The sequence below is a fragment of the Chiloscyllium plagiosum genome, chromosome 20 (assembly GCF_004010195.1).
Source record: "Chiloscyllium plagiosum isolate BGI_BamShark_2017 chromosome 20, ASM401019v2, whole genome shotgun sequence".
Classification (NCBI taxonomy): domain Eukaryota; kingdom Metazoa; phylum Chordata; class Chondrichthyes; order Orectolobiformes; family Hemiscylliidae; genus Chiloscyllium; species Chiloscyllium plagiosum.
In genome coordinates this window covers 22,226,580-22,240,948 of record NC_057729.1, presented here as the reverse complement: position 1 = coordinate 22,240,948, position 14,369 = coordinate 22,226,580, and the positions used below count along the sequence as shown (strand labels likewise).

The 14,369-nt window shown below is 40.9% G+C and overlaps 1 protein-coding gene across 1 annotated transcript in view; it reads left to right on the top strand.

The window, feature by feature from the left end:
* LOC122559955 (sodium- and chloride-dependent neutral and basic amino acid transporter B(0+)-like) overlaps positions 1 to 14,369 on the top strand; it is a 57,139-nt gene that overhangs the window by 29,586 nt on the left and 13,184 nt on the right. Inside the window, exon 6 of the mRNA XM_043710063.1 lies at positions 7,362 to 7,480. Coding sequence (XP_043565998.1) covers positions 7,362 to 7,480 — 119 coding nt within the window. The remainder of the gene's footprint in view (positions 1 to 7,361; positions 7,481 to 14,369) is intronic.

Here is a 14,369-nt window from a genome sequence, read left to right as displayed (position 1 = left end):
GTCCGTCATGTTTCTCCTTGTCTGGCAGATCCTGTGTGTGTGTGTAGGGCTTGTCCATAGGGGATGGCTGTCTTAATATGTTTTGGGTGGAAGCTAAAGAAGAGTAACATTGTGAAGTTACTTGTGGGTTTGCGATAGAGTGAGTTGCTAAGGAGATGGAGATGCATGTGCCTGAGACAGATACTAAAGAGTAGTCCATGGTAAGTGTGATGGTGGGACGTAACTCATTGGTATCACTGCGCAGTTGTTTCAGTGACTCCATGCCATGGATCTAGAGGAAGAAAATGTCATCAATATACCATAGAATCCCTGAAGTGTGGAAAGAGGCCCTTCAATCCAACAAGTCCATACCGACCCTCCGAACAGTAACCCACCCAGACCCATTCCCTAACCCTATTATCCTCTACTTACCCCTGACTAATGCATCTAACCTACACATCCCTGAACACTGTGGACAATTTAACATGATCAATTCACCTAACCTGCACATCTTTGGATTGTGGGAGGAAACCGAAGCACCCAGAGGAAACCCACACAGACACGGGGAGAAAGTACAAACTCCAAATAGACAGTCACTCGAGGGTGGAATCAAACCTGGGTCCCTGGCACTGTGAGGCAGCAGTGCTAACCACTGAACCTCCGTGGCCACCCTGATTTCAGGATATCTGGTGTATAGTGTTGGTGGAGGTCCTGTGCAGTAAAGAAGTCTTGTTCGATCTTCTGCATGAAAATGTTGGCATATTGGGGTGCAAATTTGGTTCCCATGGCTGTTCCGTGTGTCTGGATGAAGAACTGGTTGTCAAAGGTGAAAACGTTGTTGTCGAGGATGAAGCAGATGAGTTGTAGGATGGTGCTCGGAGATTGGTAGTTGTTGATATTGAGCACTGAGGCTGTTGCAGTGATGTCAGCCTCATGGGGGATGCTGGTGTAGAGTGCTGAAACATCCATTGTGACGACGAATGTTCCTGGGTCGACTGGTCCATGGGTGCTGAATTTCTGTAAGCAATCTGTACAACAAAGAACAATACAGTGCAGAACAGGCCCTTTGGCCCTCAATGTTACGCCAGCCTGTGAACTAAGCTAAGCCCATCCATCTACACTATTCTATCATCATCCATGTGCTTATTCAAGGATTATTTAAATCTCCCTAATGTGGCTGAGTTAACTACATTGACAGGCAGGACATTCCACACCCTTACAACTCTTTGAGTAAAGAACCTGTCTCTGACATCTGTCTTAAATCTATCACCCCTCAATTTGTAGCTATGCCCCCTTGTACAAGCTGATGTCATCCAAGGAAACAGACTTTCACTGTCTACCCTACAAAACATAGAAATGTACAGTACAGAATAGGCCCTTCAACCCTTGATGTTGTGCCGAGGATTAATCCTAATGTAACAAAAAACCTAACATACACACCCCACAATTCACTGCTATCCATGTGCATGTCCAGCAGTCACTTAAATGTCCCTAATGACTCTGCTTCCACCACCACTGCTGGCAAAGCATTCCATGCATTCACAACTCTCTGTGTAAAGAACCTATCTCTGACTTCTCCTCGATACCTTCCTCCTAATATCTTAAAACAATGACCCCTTGTGCCAGTCAGTCCTGCCCTGGGGAAAATTCTCTGGCTATTAACTCTGTCCATGCCTCTCATTATCTTGTATACCTCGATCAGGTCACCTCTCTTCTTCCTTCTCTCCAGAGAGAAAAGTCCGAGCTTAGTCAACCTATCTTCATAAGACAAGTCGTCCAGTCCAGGCAGCATCCTGGTACCCTATCTAATCTTCTGATCATCTTGTATGTCTCTATTAAATCCCCTCTTTCCAATGAAAACAGACCCAAGTCTCTCAGCCTTTTTTCATAAGACCTTCCCTCCAGACCAGGCAACATCTTGGTAAATCTCCTCTGCATCTTTTCCAATGCTTCCACATCCTTCCTGTAATGGAGTAACCAAGACTCTACACAATATTCCAAGTGCGGCTGCACTTGCATTTTGTATAGTTGCCATATGACATTACAGCTCTGGAACTCAATCCCTCTACCAATAGAACCTAACACACCGTACGCCTTCTTAACAGCACTATCAATCTGGATGGCAACTTTTAGGGATCTATATATGTGGACACCAAGATTCCTCTGCACGTCCACACTGTCAAGAATCTTTCCATCGACCCAGTACTCTGCCTTCCTGTTATTCTTCGCAAAGTGAAGAATACATTTATCTGCATTGAACTCCATTTGCCACCTCTCAGCCCAATTCTGCAGTTTATCCTTGTCCCCCTGCAACCTGCAACATTCTTCCACACTGTCCGCTTCTCCATCGACATCAGTGTCATCTGCAAACTTACGTATCCACCTATGCCTGTGTCTAATGTAATTTATAAAAATGACAAACAGCAGTGGTCCCAAAATAGATCCTTGTAACACACCACTAGTAACTGGACTCCAGGCCGAATATTTTTCATCAGCCACCACTCGCTGCCTTCTTACAGAAAGCCAGTTTCTCATGCAAACTGCTAAATCACCCTCAATCCCATGCCTTTCCATTCTCTCCAACAGCCTACCATGTGGAACCTTATCAAAGGCTTTACTGAAGTCCATGTACACCACATCAACTGCCCTACCCTCATCCACATGCTTGGTTACCTTCTCAAAAAACTCAATGAGGTTTGTGAGACATTATCTGCCCTTGACGAAGCCATGTTGACTATCTGCAATCAAGTTGTTGCTTGCTAGATGATTATAAATCCTATCTTTTGTAATCCTTTCCAAAATGTTTCCTACAATAGAAGTAAGGCTCACTGGTCTATTACCTGGGTCATCTCTACTGCCCTTCTTGAACAAGGGCACAACATTTGCAATCTCCAGTCCTCTAGTACAAACCTGTAGATAATGACTACTCGAAGATCAAAGCCAAAAGCTCTGACACCTCCTCTTTAGCTTCCCAGACAATCTCAGATAAATCCCATCTGGCCCAGGGGGCTTGTCTACTTTCACTCCTTCTAGAATTGATAATACCTCTTCCTTACTAGTCTAATATCACCTGTCTCATTCTTCTCCTCTACAATATTCTTCTTTTCCTGAGTGAAAATCGATGAGAAATATTCATTTAGCACCTCTCTGATCTCCACAGGGTCCACACACAACTTCTCACTTTTGTCTTTGAACTGGCCCTATTCCTACCCTAGACATCCTTTTATTCCTCACATACCTATTGAAAGCTTTAGGGTTCTCCTGTATTTTACTTGCTAAAGAGTGCTCATGTCCTCATTTTACTCTTCTTAACTCTCTCTTTAAATCCTTCTAGCTAATCTGTAACTCTCCATCGCCTCAACTGAACCATCTCGTCTCATTGTCACATAAGCCTCCTTCTTCCATTTAACAAGAGTTGCAATTTCTGAGTGCAACTTTGAATGCTTGCAAGAAGCTCAACACCATCCAGGACACAACAGCCATTTAGCTATCACTGTCCAAGCAGCCATGGGCCCAAAATTGGAAAGAAACACACATCTGGATGCCACCTCTCAGTGAAGCCTCAGCAAAGACTTGCAGGGGAGACTCGCAACAAGACTCATGCCTTAAGACAATGCAGCAACCCAAAAAGACCCAGGAGAAGACCCCCCCTGACCCACCTTTGTGGAAGAGAAACAACCCTTCATTGGAGAGGGAGGAGATTCCAGTGGGCAGCTCAGACATGTGGATTATTATAGGTAATATTGTTTCTCAGGTGAGTAGAATTAAATAGAGAGTAAATATTGTGGGAATATGGGAAATGCTCACATAGTGTTTTAATAAGGAATAGTTTACTAATAAAATCAAGTTGAACTGCAAATAGAATTCTGTATCCCTTTCTCTCCCTCACCAATAAGAGCACATGGGTAAAATATTTTTAATACATAAACTGAAGTAAGTGTCTGAAGCGTGGACAACATCACTTACTCCACCAACTTAGTCATTCACTGCCTTCACTTTTGATGCCAGTACAGCAGTGTGTACATCCACAAAATCTATTGCAACAAATCACCAAAGTTCCTTCAACAACACTTTCCAGACCTCAAATACCTAGAAGAGAATGGACAGCAGATGTGTGGAAGCATCAACCAAGTTCTTCTCCAAGTTGCAACCATCCTGATTGGCTGATTAATATCTAATTTTAAAAACGATTCTTCCACAGGTCGGAGTGTTACTGTCAAACTAGCGTTTGTTGTCTATCCCTAGTTGCTGTTGAGAAGGTGATGATGAGCTGCTTTTTTAAAATGTCTGCAGTCCAAATGAAGTAGATAAATCCACAGTGCTGTGAAGTCAAAGTGAAAACTGTTTGTTTAGCAGTCTCCAAAAAAAATACCAGAGTTTGGGAAAATGTCATGACTGGTTTTGAAGAAAACACCAGAAACAGAAAACTGCTAGAATGGAAAAAAAAAAGCTACTGGACAGCAAGTAACATACACAACATGCAAGTGCCAGGTAATGACCATCTCTTACAAGAGAGAATCTAACTATAACCCCTTGATGTTCATTAATGAGCAGTGATCATTGAATCCCCACTGTCAACATCCAGGTTGCCATTGACCAGAAACTGAATTGAATTAATCATATTACAGTGGCAGGCGTGAAGAATGTTCTGCCGAATAACTTGGCTCCTGACGAACCAATGCCTATCTCCATTTACTAGGTACAAGTCATGAATGTGACTGAATAATCTCCACTTACTTGAAAGAATTTTTGAGACTTTGCACCACATAGGGTAAAGCAGCCCATTTGATTGGCACCGTACAGACAAACCCTCATTCCCTCTCTGACCAACACACAGTGTCTGTACTATCCACAAGTCATACCTGACACATAGGAGGATGGTTGTGGCTGTTGGAGGTCATTCATCACAGCTCCAGGACATCTCCACAAAAGTTGCTCAGGGTAGTATCCGAGGCCCAACCATCTTCAGCTGCTTCATCAATGACCTTCCCTCCATCATAAGATCAGAAGTGGGGATGTTCACCGATGATTGCACAATGTTCAGACAATTCACGACTCTTCAGACACTGAAGCAGTATGTGTCCAAATGCAACAAGATCTAGACAATATCCAGGCTTGGGCTGACAAGTGGCAAGTAACATTTGTGCCACACAAATGTTGGGCTATGCACATCTCCAATAAGAGACAATCTAAACACCGCCCTTTGTGTTACCATACTGAATCCCCCACTAAAAACATCGTGGGAGTTATCATTGATCAGAAACTTAACTGGACTCACCACATAAATGCAGTGGCTACAAGAACAGGTCAAAGACTAGGAATACTGTAAAGAGTAACTCACTTGCTGTCTCGCAAAAGCCTGTCCACCATCTACAAGCCACAAGTCAGGAGTGCGATGGAATACTCCCCACTTGTCTGGATGAGTACAGCCCCAACAACAGTCAAGAAGCTCAAAACCAACCAGGACAAAGCAGCCCGCTTGATTGATACTGCATCCATAAGCATCGACTCCATCCACCACCGATGCTCAGTAGCAGCAGTGTGTATCATCTACAAGATGCACTGCAGAGATTTACCAATGATCCTCAGATAGCACCTTCCAAACCCAATACCACTTCTATCTAGAAGGACAAGGAAAGCACAAACCGTGGGAACACCACCACCTTCCCCTCCAAGCCACTCACCGTCCTGACTTGGAAATATATCTTGGAATTCCCTCCCTAATGATATTGTGGATCAACCCAAAGTAAATGGTTCAAGAAGGCAGCTCACCACCACTTTCTCAAGGGGAACTAGGGATGGGCAATAAATCTTGGCCCAGCTAGTAACACCCACATCCCACAACATGAATTTAAAAATAAAGATGCGCTATAATCATTAATTAAGAGTCCTCAGACAGCGAACCCACGACCACTACTATCTGGAAGAACACAGGAAGCAGGTACATGGGAGTACTAACACCTCAAGGTCCCCCTAAGCCATTCACCATTCTAACTTGGAAAAATATCACTGTTCCTTCAATGTCGCTGGATCAAAATCCTGGAACTCCCTCCCTAATGGCATTGTACGTCAACCTATAGCACATAGACTGCAGCAGTTCAAGAAGGCGCTCACCACGACTTCTCAAGGGCAACTTGGAGAAGACAATAAATTCTGGGCTAGCTAGTGATGCCCACAGCTCATGAATGAGTAAAAAAAACCCTTGTGCTTGCTCCGAAAATGTTTAGAAGTTAGAAAAAGTAAAATTCCTGAAACCAAATGAGCCACACAGGCTGAACAAGAAAGTTTTAAGTGTAACAGGATGACCCTTCACTGAGATTTGAATACTTGTAAGGTTGATGCTGAGGGTAAAAGGGTTGAAATTTCATTTCTGATATTTTTACCAAGACCATTTCATGGTGAAAAATAATTAGTTGGTTTTCCTTTTGTGTGTGATGAGCATTGATGTTATCTTGTTGAACGTATATCAGCAACTACTTGTGAAAATGTTCAATGATCGACCATCATGGTTGAACACAGCAAAAATGAAACTTATGGTCTTTCAAGCCAGGCCTCAGTCTTGGACCTGGCTTATCCCAGTATTGTTATTAGCTGGGACCAGAACACAACTGGGCAAACTGAAGGCAGCTGATAAGAAATCACAATATGTTAACACAGGCAGAAGAGGCAGCCTCTAGAGACCAAGTGATACAACTCATGCTTGAGTAAGAAAGAAGGAAAAGGAAGTAGCAAAAATATAAATAAAAGTGAAAAGAGCTTGGGGACCCCAACCCATGAAGCTGAAACAAACATCTGACAGACGATGTGAAGCTTGGAAGCTGCTGGTTTATGTGACTCGAATAGACACACTCAATCATTTACTCACTCTGATCTTCTTGTGCCCTGACCTCTTTCCCCTGCTCAACACACCAACCTTATGCATCACAAATTCAGCTTCTTTTGATCATTCTGCTCCATTGGCATCCCTTTCAGTCAATCCCAGGAGGTATGTGAAATGTACTTTTACCTGTCAAACTCATACTTGAAAGGAAAGTGCCTTTTCAATCCTTCACACTATGAGCTGGAAGCATGACATCAAAAAATGTCAAAAATCTAAAACAGCAAATGTAATTTTGAAATGACAAGTTGTACAATGACCACAGTCTGCACATTAGTTATTTTCTGGCAGAGTCCAGGAAACCTTCCCTTGTTGAGAACCCTTATTGTAAAGAAATGAAAACTGACTACTCTTTATGTTTTGGGGAATGAATTCTGCATTTTGGCGAAGCCATTCATTCTGTGTTCCAGTTTGCATTGTTTTAGATCATATAGAAAAAGCAGGGAATATAAACACAATCTAGAATATAAATCAACTACTGATATTTGATATTTTGTTTTACCAGAAACAATTACAACAAGTATAACAGATGCGCTGCCTAATTTTATGCAATCAAGATACCTTTCTATGATAATCGTCCTTTGCGTATCATTCTATTTTCTTGGTCTCATATTTGCAACACAGGTATGGGCATCCAATCATTTTAAAATAACGTCATTCTTAAAACCAAAAATGTAATGATCATAAATAATATGTATTAGAACATAATAGTTTTATAAAAGTGAGCTTATTATTCTCCTATTATTGAAACTGTAAGAAATAGGTGGCCTTGACATGTACAATTCTTGAGATTTCACTTGCTGAAATTAAAATAAGTGCAACTAATCAAGGTCTACCTGCAAAAATAAATGCTTTCTTTAGTACTGTTCCATGGCTGATAAACTGTGTAGCTGATACAGAGCTATAACACAAACTGCTCCATTGTACCTACTGGCCTGGGATGTGAGAAAAACAATCACAGAGGGATAAGATTCTTAATGGCCATTAATTAGCAAATTGTTCATGCAATTATAACATTCATATTATTTGTTCAAGCTAATTGATGACAAGTTAAAGCTGGTTAATAAACAACAAACAAGTGCTGAGACCCTATCTGGTGATATGATGCATTGTAGTGGGGAAAAGCAACTAAGAAAGCTTATCACTGACAAGGGCAGGTTTACATTAGACGGAAACATATTAGAATCTGAGGCCGAATGTACCTGACCTCTGAAGTGTTCCCCAACTGGGAGGGAACATCCCTGTCTGGTGATTGTTGCGCCATATCCATTTATCCGTTGTCGTAGCGTCTGCTTGATCTCACCAATGTATCATGCCTCGGGGCATCCTTATGTGCAGCATATGAGATAGACAACATTGGCTGAGTCACATGAGTACCTGCCACGCACATGATGAGTGGTGTCCCCATGTGTAATGGTGGTATCCATGTCGACACTCGGACACTTCTTGCAGCAGCTGCTATGATAGGGTTGCACGGTGTTATGGTCGATGTTGTCCTGAAGGCTGGGCAGTTTGCTGCAAACAATTGTCTGTTTAAGATTTGGCGGTTGTTTAAAGGCAAAAAATGGAAGCATAGGAAAGGTCTTAGTGAGGTGCTCATCCTCATCAATAATGTGTTGCAGGCCACGAAGAACATAGCGTAGTTTCTCCACAAAACACAGGCAAAGGATAAGTGGCAAAGAAGACAGCACATACTGTGAGCATGAATTATATGTTCAGAACGAAGACAAACATCTGCTGTCCCAACACGGCAAAGGTTTTTTTTTTTCACAAACAAAATTAGAAATTACTGGAAAAACTCAGCAGTTCTGGCAGCTTCTGTGGAGAGAAATCAGAGTTAATGTTTCGGGTCAAGTGATCCTCCTCAGAGCTGATGGTAGCTGGGGATTATTCAGTTGTGAGCCATTTCAAAATGTTTTGGAACTGATGTGGATTCTGCCATTATAATATTCTTCTAATAGTGATCAAATTTTGAGTTTGACTTTATTGACATGCTAATTTGCAACTACACTGGGAAAGTTAGATTGATTCTGGAAAGTTGTAATGAGGGTTTGCTCTCTGCTTCTCTCAGGCATAATCTTCAGCAATTTAATGTAAAACTGAAATTAAGTGGAGGCTGGTGTAATTGCAGTTTGCCTAGCCACTGACTGTGCCACGTGTATTTTGGCAATGAGTAACATAGATTAAAATCTGGTTTTGCTGATGGAGAACCTGTGAATAAACTTTATATTCATGGAACAATGCTTGTCAGATGTTTGGTGTTATTTTTCATGATATGTTAATCAGAATCTTCAGGCTGATGACCAGCTTGATATGTCTTCAAAACAAACCTTGGATATCTAGCACCTTCAATGTACAGAAATGTCTCAAGTTGTATCACAAAATAAGAAACCAAATCAAATGGTGGCATATTAGGTCAGAGAATCAAATGCTTGGTCAAAGAGATGTCTTAATGGAGGAAAATGAAACAAAGAGGCAGAGAATTGTACAGAGCAAAATCCAAAGCTTGGGGTTCAGGTAATTGAAGGCAGAAGCATCAAAGTTGAGTAATTAAACTTGAGATGTGCAAGAGACCAGAATTGGAAGAGCACAGATATTATGAAAGATTGTGGGCCTAAAGGAGGTTACAGGAATAGGGAGGTGAGACCCTGGAGGTGTTTGAAAATAAGGAGGAAAATTTGAAAATAATCATATTGCCTGTTGGGAAGTGAATGAAGGTCAAAAAGCAGATCGAACGTAAAATAACTAGACCTGCTTTGAATTAAGATAGGGACAAGAGAGACTTAGATGCTCTCTGATTTATTATTCATTGTGAAACACCAGCAAGAAACTAGTTGGAATTGTCAAATCCAGAGGTAACATAGCATGAAAGAGGACTTCAGCTGCAAATGTGCTGAGGCAGGGATAAAGTTGGGTTATTTAATGAATTAGAAATGAGCAGTCTCAGTGGTGGCATCAACATTAGATCAGAAATTTATGATCAAGGCTGTGAACAGAATAGATTAATTTCACATTGTTAACAAACAGATGGATACACTGGAAGAAAATGGAATTTGGACCAGAAACCAAATGTTTTCAATTTTCCCAACGTTTAATTGAAGGAAATTGCTGTTGATTGAGTACTGGATATCAGATAAGTAGTCTGATAATTTAGCAACAGTGAAGGAGTTGACAAAGATAGTGGTGAAAAAGTGTGGGGTGTCATCTACGTGCATGTAAAAATGTCGGTGCCATTCGACAATACATCTGAGGAACACCACAGTCTTTTCTCCCCCCCTCCACCCATACACACAGGGGATATGTTCCAGGGCCTACCGCTGAAACCCGAGACTGCAGATTGGAGCGAACCCATTCATTTAAATAGGAGATATACCTTCCCAGCAGCCTCCTGGTCCCTGGTTCCGGAATGTTCCCTATAATATATTCCAGCCTTGGTAAACCATGGGTAACTGAAACTACAGAAAACAATTGCGCGGATATGAGGTGGGGGGGGGAGGGATTGCCCTTTATGTAGATGAAACACAAGAGGCCGCTAAAGATAGGTCCTTAGATGTTCCTTTGAAGCTCCTCCATGATGCAAACTTAGCCCCTTCTCTTTCTCAATCTATGTATTACATCATGCTAATAAACTTCAGGGTCTACATACTGCGCCCCCCCCCCCCCCAATTCACTAAGGTTTTGATGGGTGAGGGGACACTGGTGAAATGTAGCCTAGCTGCTATCTAACCAGCTGCCCCACCCTGCCACTTAAGTATCTTATCTCTCTGTCACCATTTTTCCCACGGACGATACCAGCAGGATACTGTAGCAGCCTTTACTGGAGAACTTGATATTGGGCAATGGGGGACCTCTGTGAGAATTTACCTGTGACCATCAGAAGCATCTCCCCCACTACAAGCTCCCAACAGTACATAATTCTATTACCCAACTTCCCTTACTCCTCCTCTCCCTCCTCCAGCCTCAGTCTCAGTCACCAATTCAACTCTCCTCATAAACACCCATACTCACCAACTTGCCGTCCCAGTGACACCCAGACTTACCCTGATGCTTGTATGAGAGTATATTTAACTATTAGATGTAACAAAATTTTCTATAAGTGCTGGTTCCATTCTTCTAAAATGTTTCTGTTGCTGTGTAAGCTAATCTGTATCAATTTGCTTTCTACCTATTTGCTTATATGACTAATGTGTGGCAGTGCCCCTTTACTAGGCAACATTTACAGGGATCACTTCCAAATCCATACATGGAATGTTCCCCTGAGGTTAGCTGAAAGAAATGGGCAATTAGAAATTGTTAAATATGCATCCGATATATGAACAGAAAGCTATTGTTATTGTAGATGGCCTAATGTGCTTTCTTCAATTTTTAATGCTAATTTACTGGGGTTAATTATTTATCCAACAACAACATCAGCAATGATTTCTACCCTGGAGTGTTTGTGGGCATGTTTACTTGAAGAGAATGAAAAATATTGATTAAGAGCAGCAACTTGCTCATAGAAAATCAATGAATAATTCCTGCATATTTAAAAGTGGTATGCCAATTCTGTCCATGTCAGACATGTGGCATTTATAGCTGTTGCAACTGAGTAAAGAAGGTGGGTGTCAGTGCCAGTTCCTCTTTATGCAAGTTGTAGCAAATTCCATGTCAGTAAATATTACAGTAAATATAAATTCAGAATAAATTTAAAGTAGAAATGATCTGTAATATGGATAGCTGCTATTATTTTTGAATGATTACCACGGAATGGTTACAGCATTAAGCAGGTCATTTCACCCACTGAGGCCAAGAGCAATTTCGATAGTCCAACTCCCCTTCCTTTTCCTCATAAGTGGTTCTCGTCTCTTTTGAAAATCATGGTTGAATCTGCCTCCAGAGTTGAGAGTGTAGTGATGGAAAAGCACAGCAGGTTAGGCAGCATCCGAGGAGCAGGAGAAACAACATTTCGGACATAAGCCCTTCATCAGGAATCTGCCTCCAACACAATTTAAAGCAATGCATTCCCAATCCTAAGATCTGACTGTATAAAATAATTAAGTTGACATTACTTTGGGTTTTTTGCCAGTCACCTTAATACTCCATTTTCTGGTTCTCAGCCACATCATCAGTAAGAAGCATTTCTCTCCAACTATTCTGGCTAAAGTCTGCAAATGTGTTTCAGTATATTTTTCCCATTTGTTGGTGTTATGGACCAAGCCAGAACCCTCAAAACCTTTCAAGAAAGTAGCTTAGACCCTAACTTGTCAAGTTGTTTTAAGTAGGTATACAGAGGATATTCCACTGGTCAAACCACTTAGTTTTAAACAAAACAGATTTTTTTTTCTCTGAGGCAGTATCTGTTAGCTATCATCAAATTGGCACTAAAACCCACCAGGCCAGACTTTTTGGAACCTGTTTCTTTTACGACCTCTCTGAAAAAAAGGCCAAGGACAATATAACCTTGTTAAAGGAACAGCAACATCAATTTCCCCCACCCCCCGTTAAAAAAATCTTAAATTATTAGTACACTACAATGCCCATATTCATTACATTGACTATAAACATGCAAACATGGACTACTACATTCTGTTTCAGTCTGTTTCACTCCTGCCACCAAACACCTCCATTTCTCAGTGAGTGGAGTAGACACACTGCTAAACTTTGGGAAGAAATGTTGATAAAATCCATTCAATCCCAGGAAGCTTAGTACTGATCTTTTCGTCAATGGTATGGTAAACACCTCTATTACCTTGAATTTTGCATTCTGTGGGGCCGTTTACCTATGTCCAATAACATGGCCTAGGAAAGTGACTTGGGCTCTGGCAAGTTCACTTTTATCCAGTTTATCACCAAGCCTGCATCCTGAAGTCGATCGAACATGTCTAATAAATGTTGCAAATGTTCCTTCCATGTATGTCTAAAAATCATCAGGTCAGCAATATAAACTACACAATGGGTAATGCAGCAATGACCTTCTGGTTAGTCTCTGAAATGTGGCTGGTGCATTTTTCATACCAAATGGCATGACTTTAAATTGATACAATCCGTTCGGTGTTATGAAAGCCAAAATTGTCATCTATTTTTCGGATAAAGGTACCTGGCAGTATCCTCTGAACAAGTCCAAATAAGAAATAAAAGTTGCTTGTCCTACCTTCACAACTCATTCTTCCAAATGCGGAATCCGATTTGTATCAGTGTTTATAACTGCATTTACAATAGTCCATACAGAACCGTTGGATACCATCTAGCTTTGGCACCATTACTATGGGTGAGCTCCAGTCACTGTAACTCACTTTGATTATATCATCTTAGAGTATGTGTTCAGTCTCCTTTTGATCCTGTGTTAACTTGAGAGGGTTATGCCTATAAGGATGTCGCTTAATCGAAACAGTATCTCCAATATCTACATCATGCACAATTAGGTTAGTACTTCCCAGCTTTTTTCCAAATATCTCCCCATGTGATAGTAATAACTGTTTCAGGTCATTTTGGTTTTCCTCTGGAAGGTAACTCAATAACTTATCCCAATTTTTGACAACTTCCCCATTGTCCAATTTAATTTGAGGAATGTCCAATTCAGAATCCTCTGAACTACGTTCTTCCCTCTGTATTCTAATCAATAACACAGTCTTCTTTGGCTTTCCTTCACTGTCAAAATACCTTTTGAGCATATTCATGTAACACACTCTGTGAGAATTATTTCTGTCTGGAGCCCTTATCAATGAGTTTACCTCACTGAATTTCCTTTCGACTTAATAAGGTCCACTAAACTTTGCTTTTAAAAATTCACTAATCACTGGAAGTAACGCTAAATCCTTATCCCCGAAAGCAAAATTATGAGTTTTTGATTTCTTATCTGCTTCCTGGTTAATTGTATGCTGTAATACTTTTAAATGCTGGTTAGCCAACTCTCCTGCTTCATTTAATTGTTCCGGAAAATTTGACACATAGTCCAAATATGTGGTCTCTGAATTCTGATTTGCCAATTTCTTCTTAATCATTTTTAGCAGTCCTCTCACTTCATGCCCAAAACCTAATTCAAATGGACTGGATTTGGTTGATTCATTTGGTGCATCTCTGATCGCAAAAAAGCACAAATGGAATTCCCTTTTCCCAATCATCTGGGTAGTCTTGACTATAAGCCCTCGACATGGTCTTTAATTTCTGATACCATGTTTCTAGGGCTCCCTGCAACTCTGGATGGTACACAGTGGATTGGATTGTTTTATTCCTAAATTGTCTCTAACTTCCTTGAATAATTTTGATATAAAGTTTGACCCTTGATTTGATTGTATCTCTGTGGGTAGTCCATATCTAGTAAAACGTTTGAGTAGTTTCACTACAATCTGTTTAGCTGTACTATTGCATAATGGACTGGCCTCTGGAAATTGAGTAGACACATCCATTATTGTGTAAAAATACTGATTCCCACTTTTTGTTTTAGGCAGAGGTCCTACACGATGGATTAAGACTCTCGTAAAAGATTCCTCAAATGCAGGAATAGGTATTAACGGTGCAGGTTTTATTACTGCCT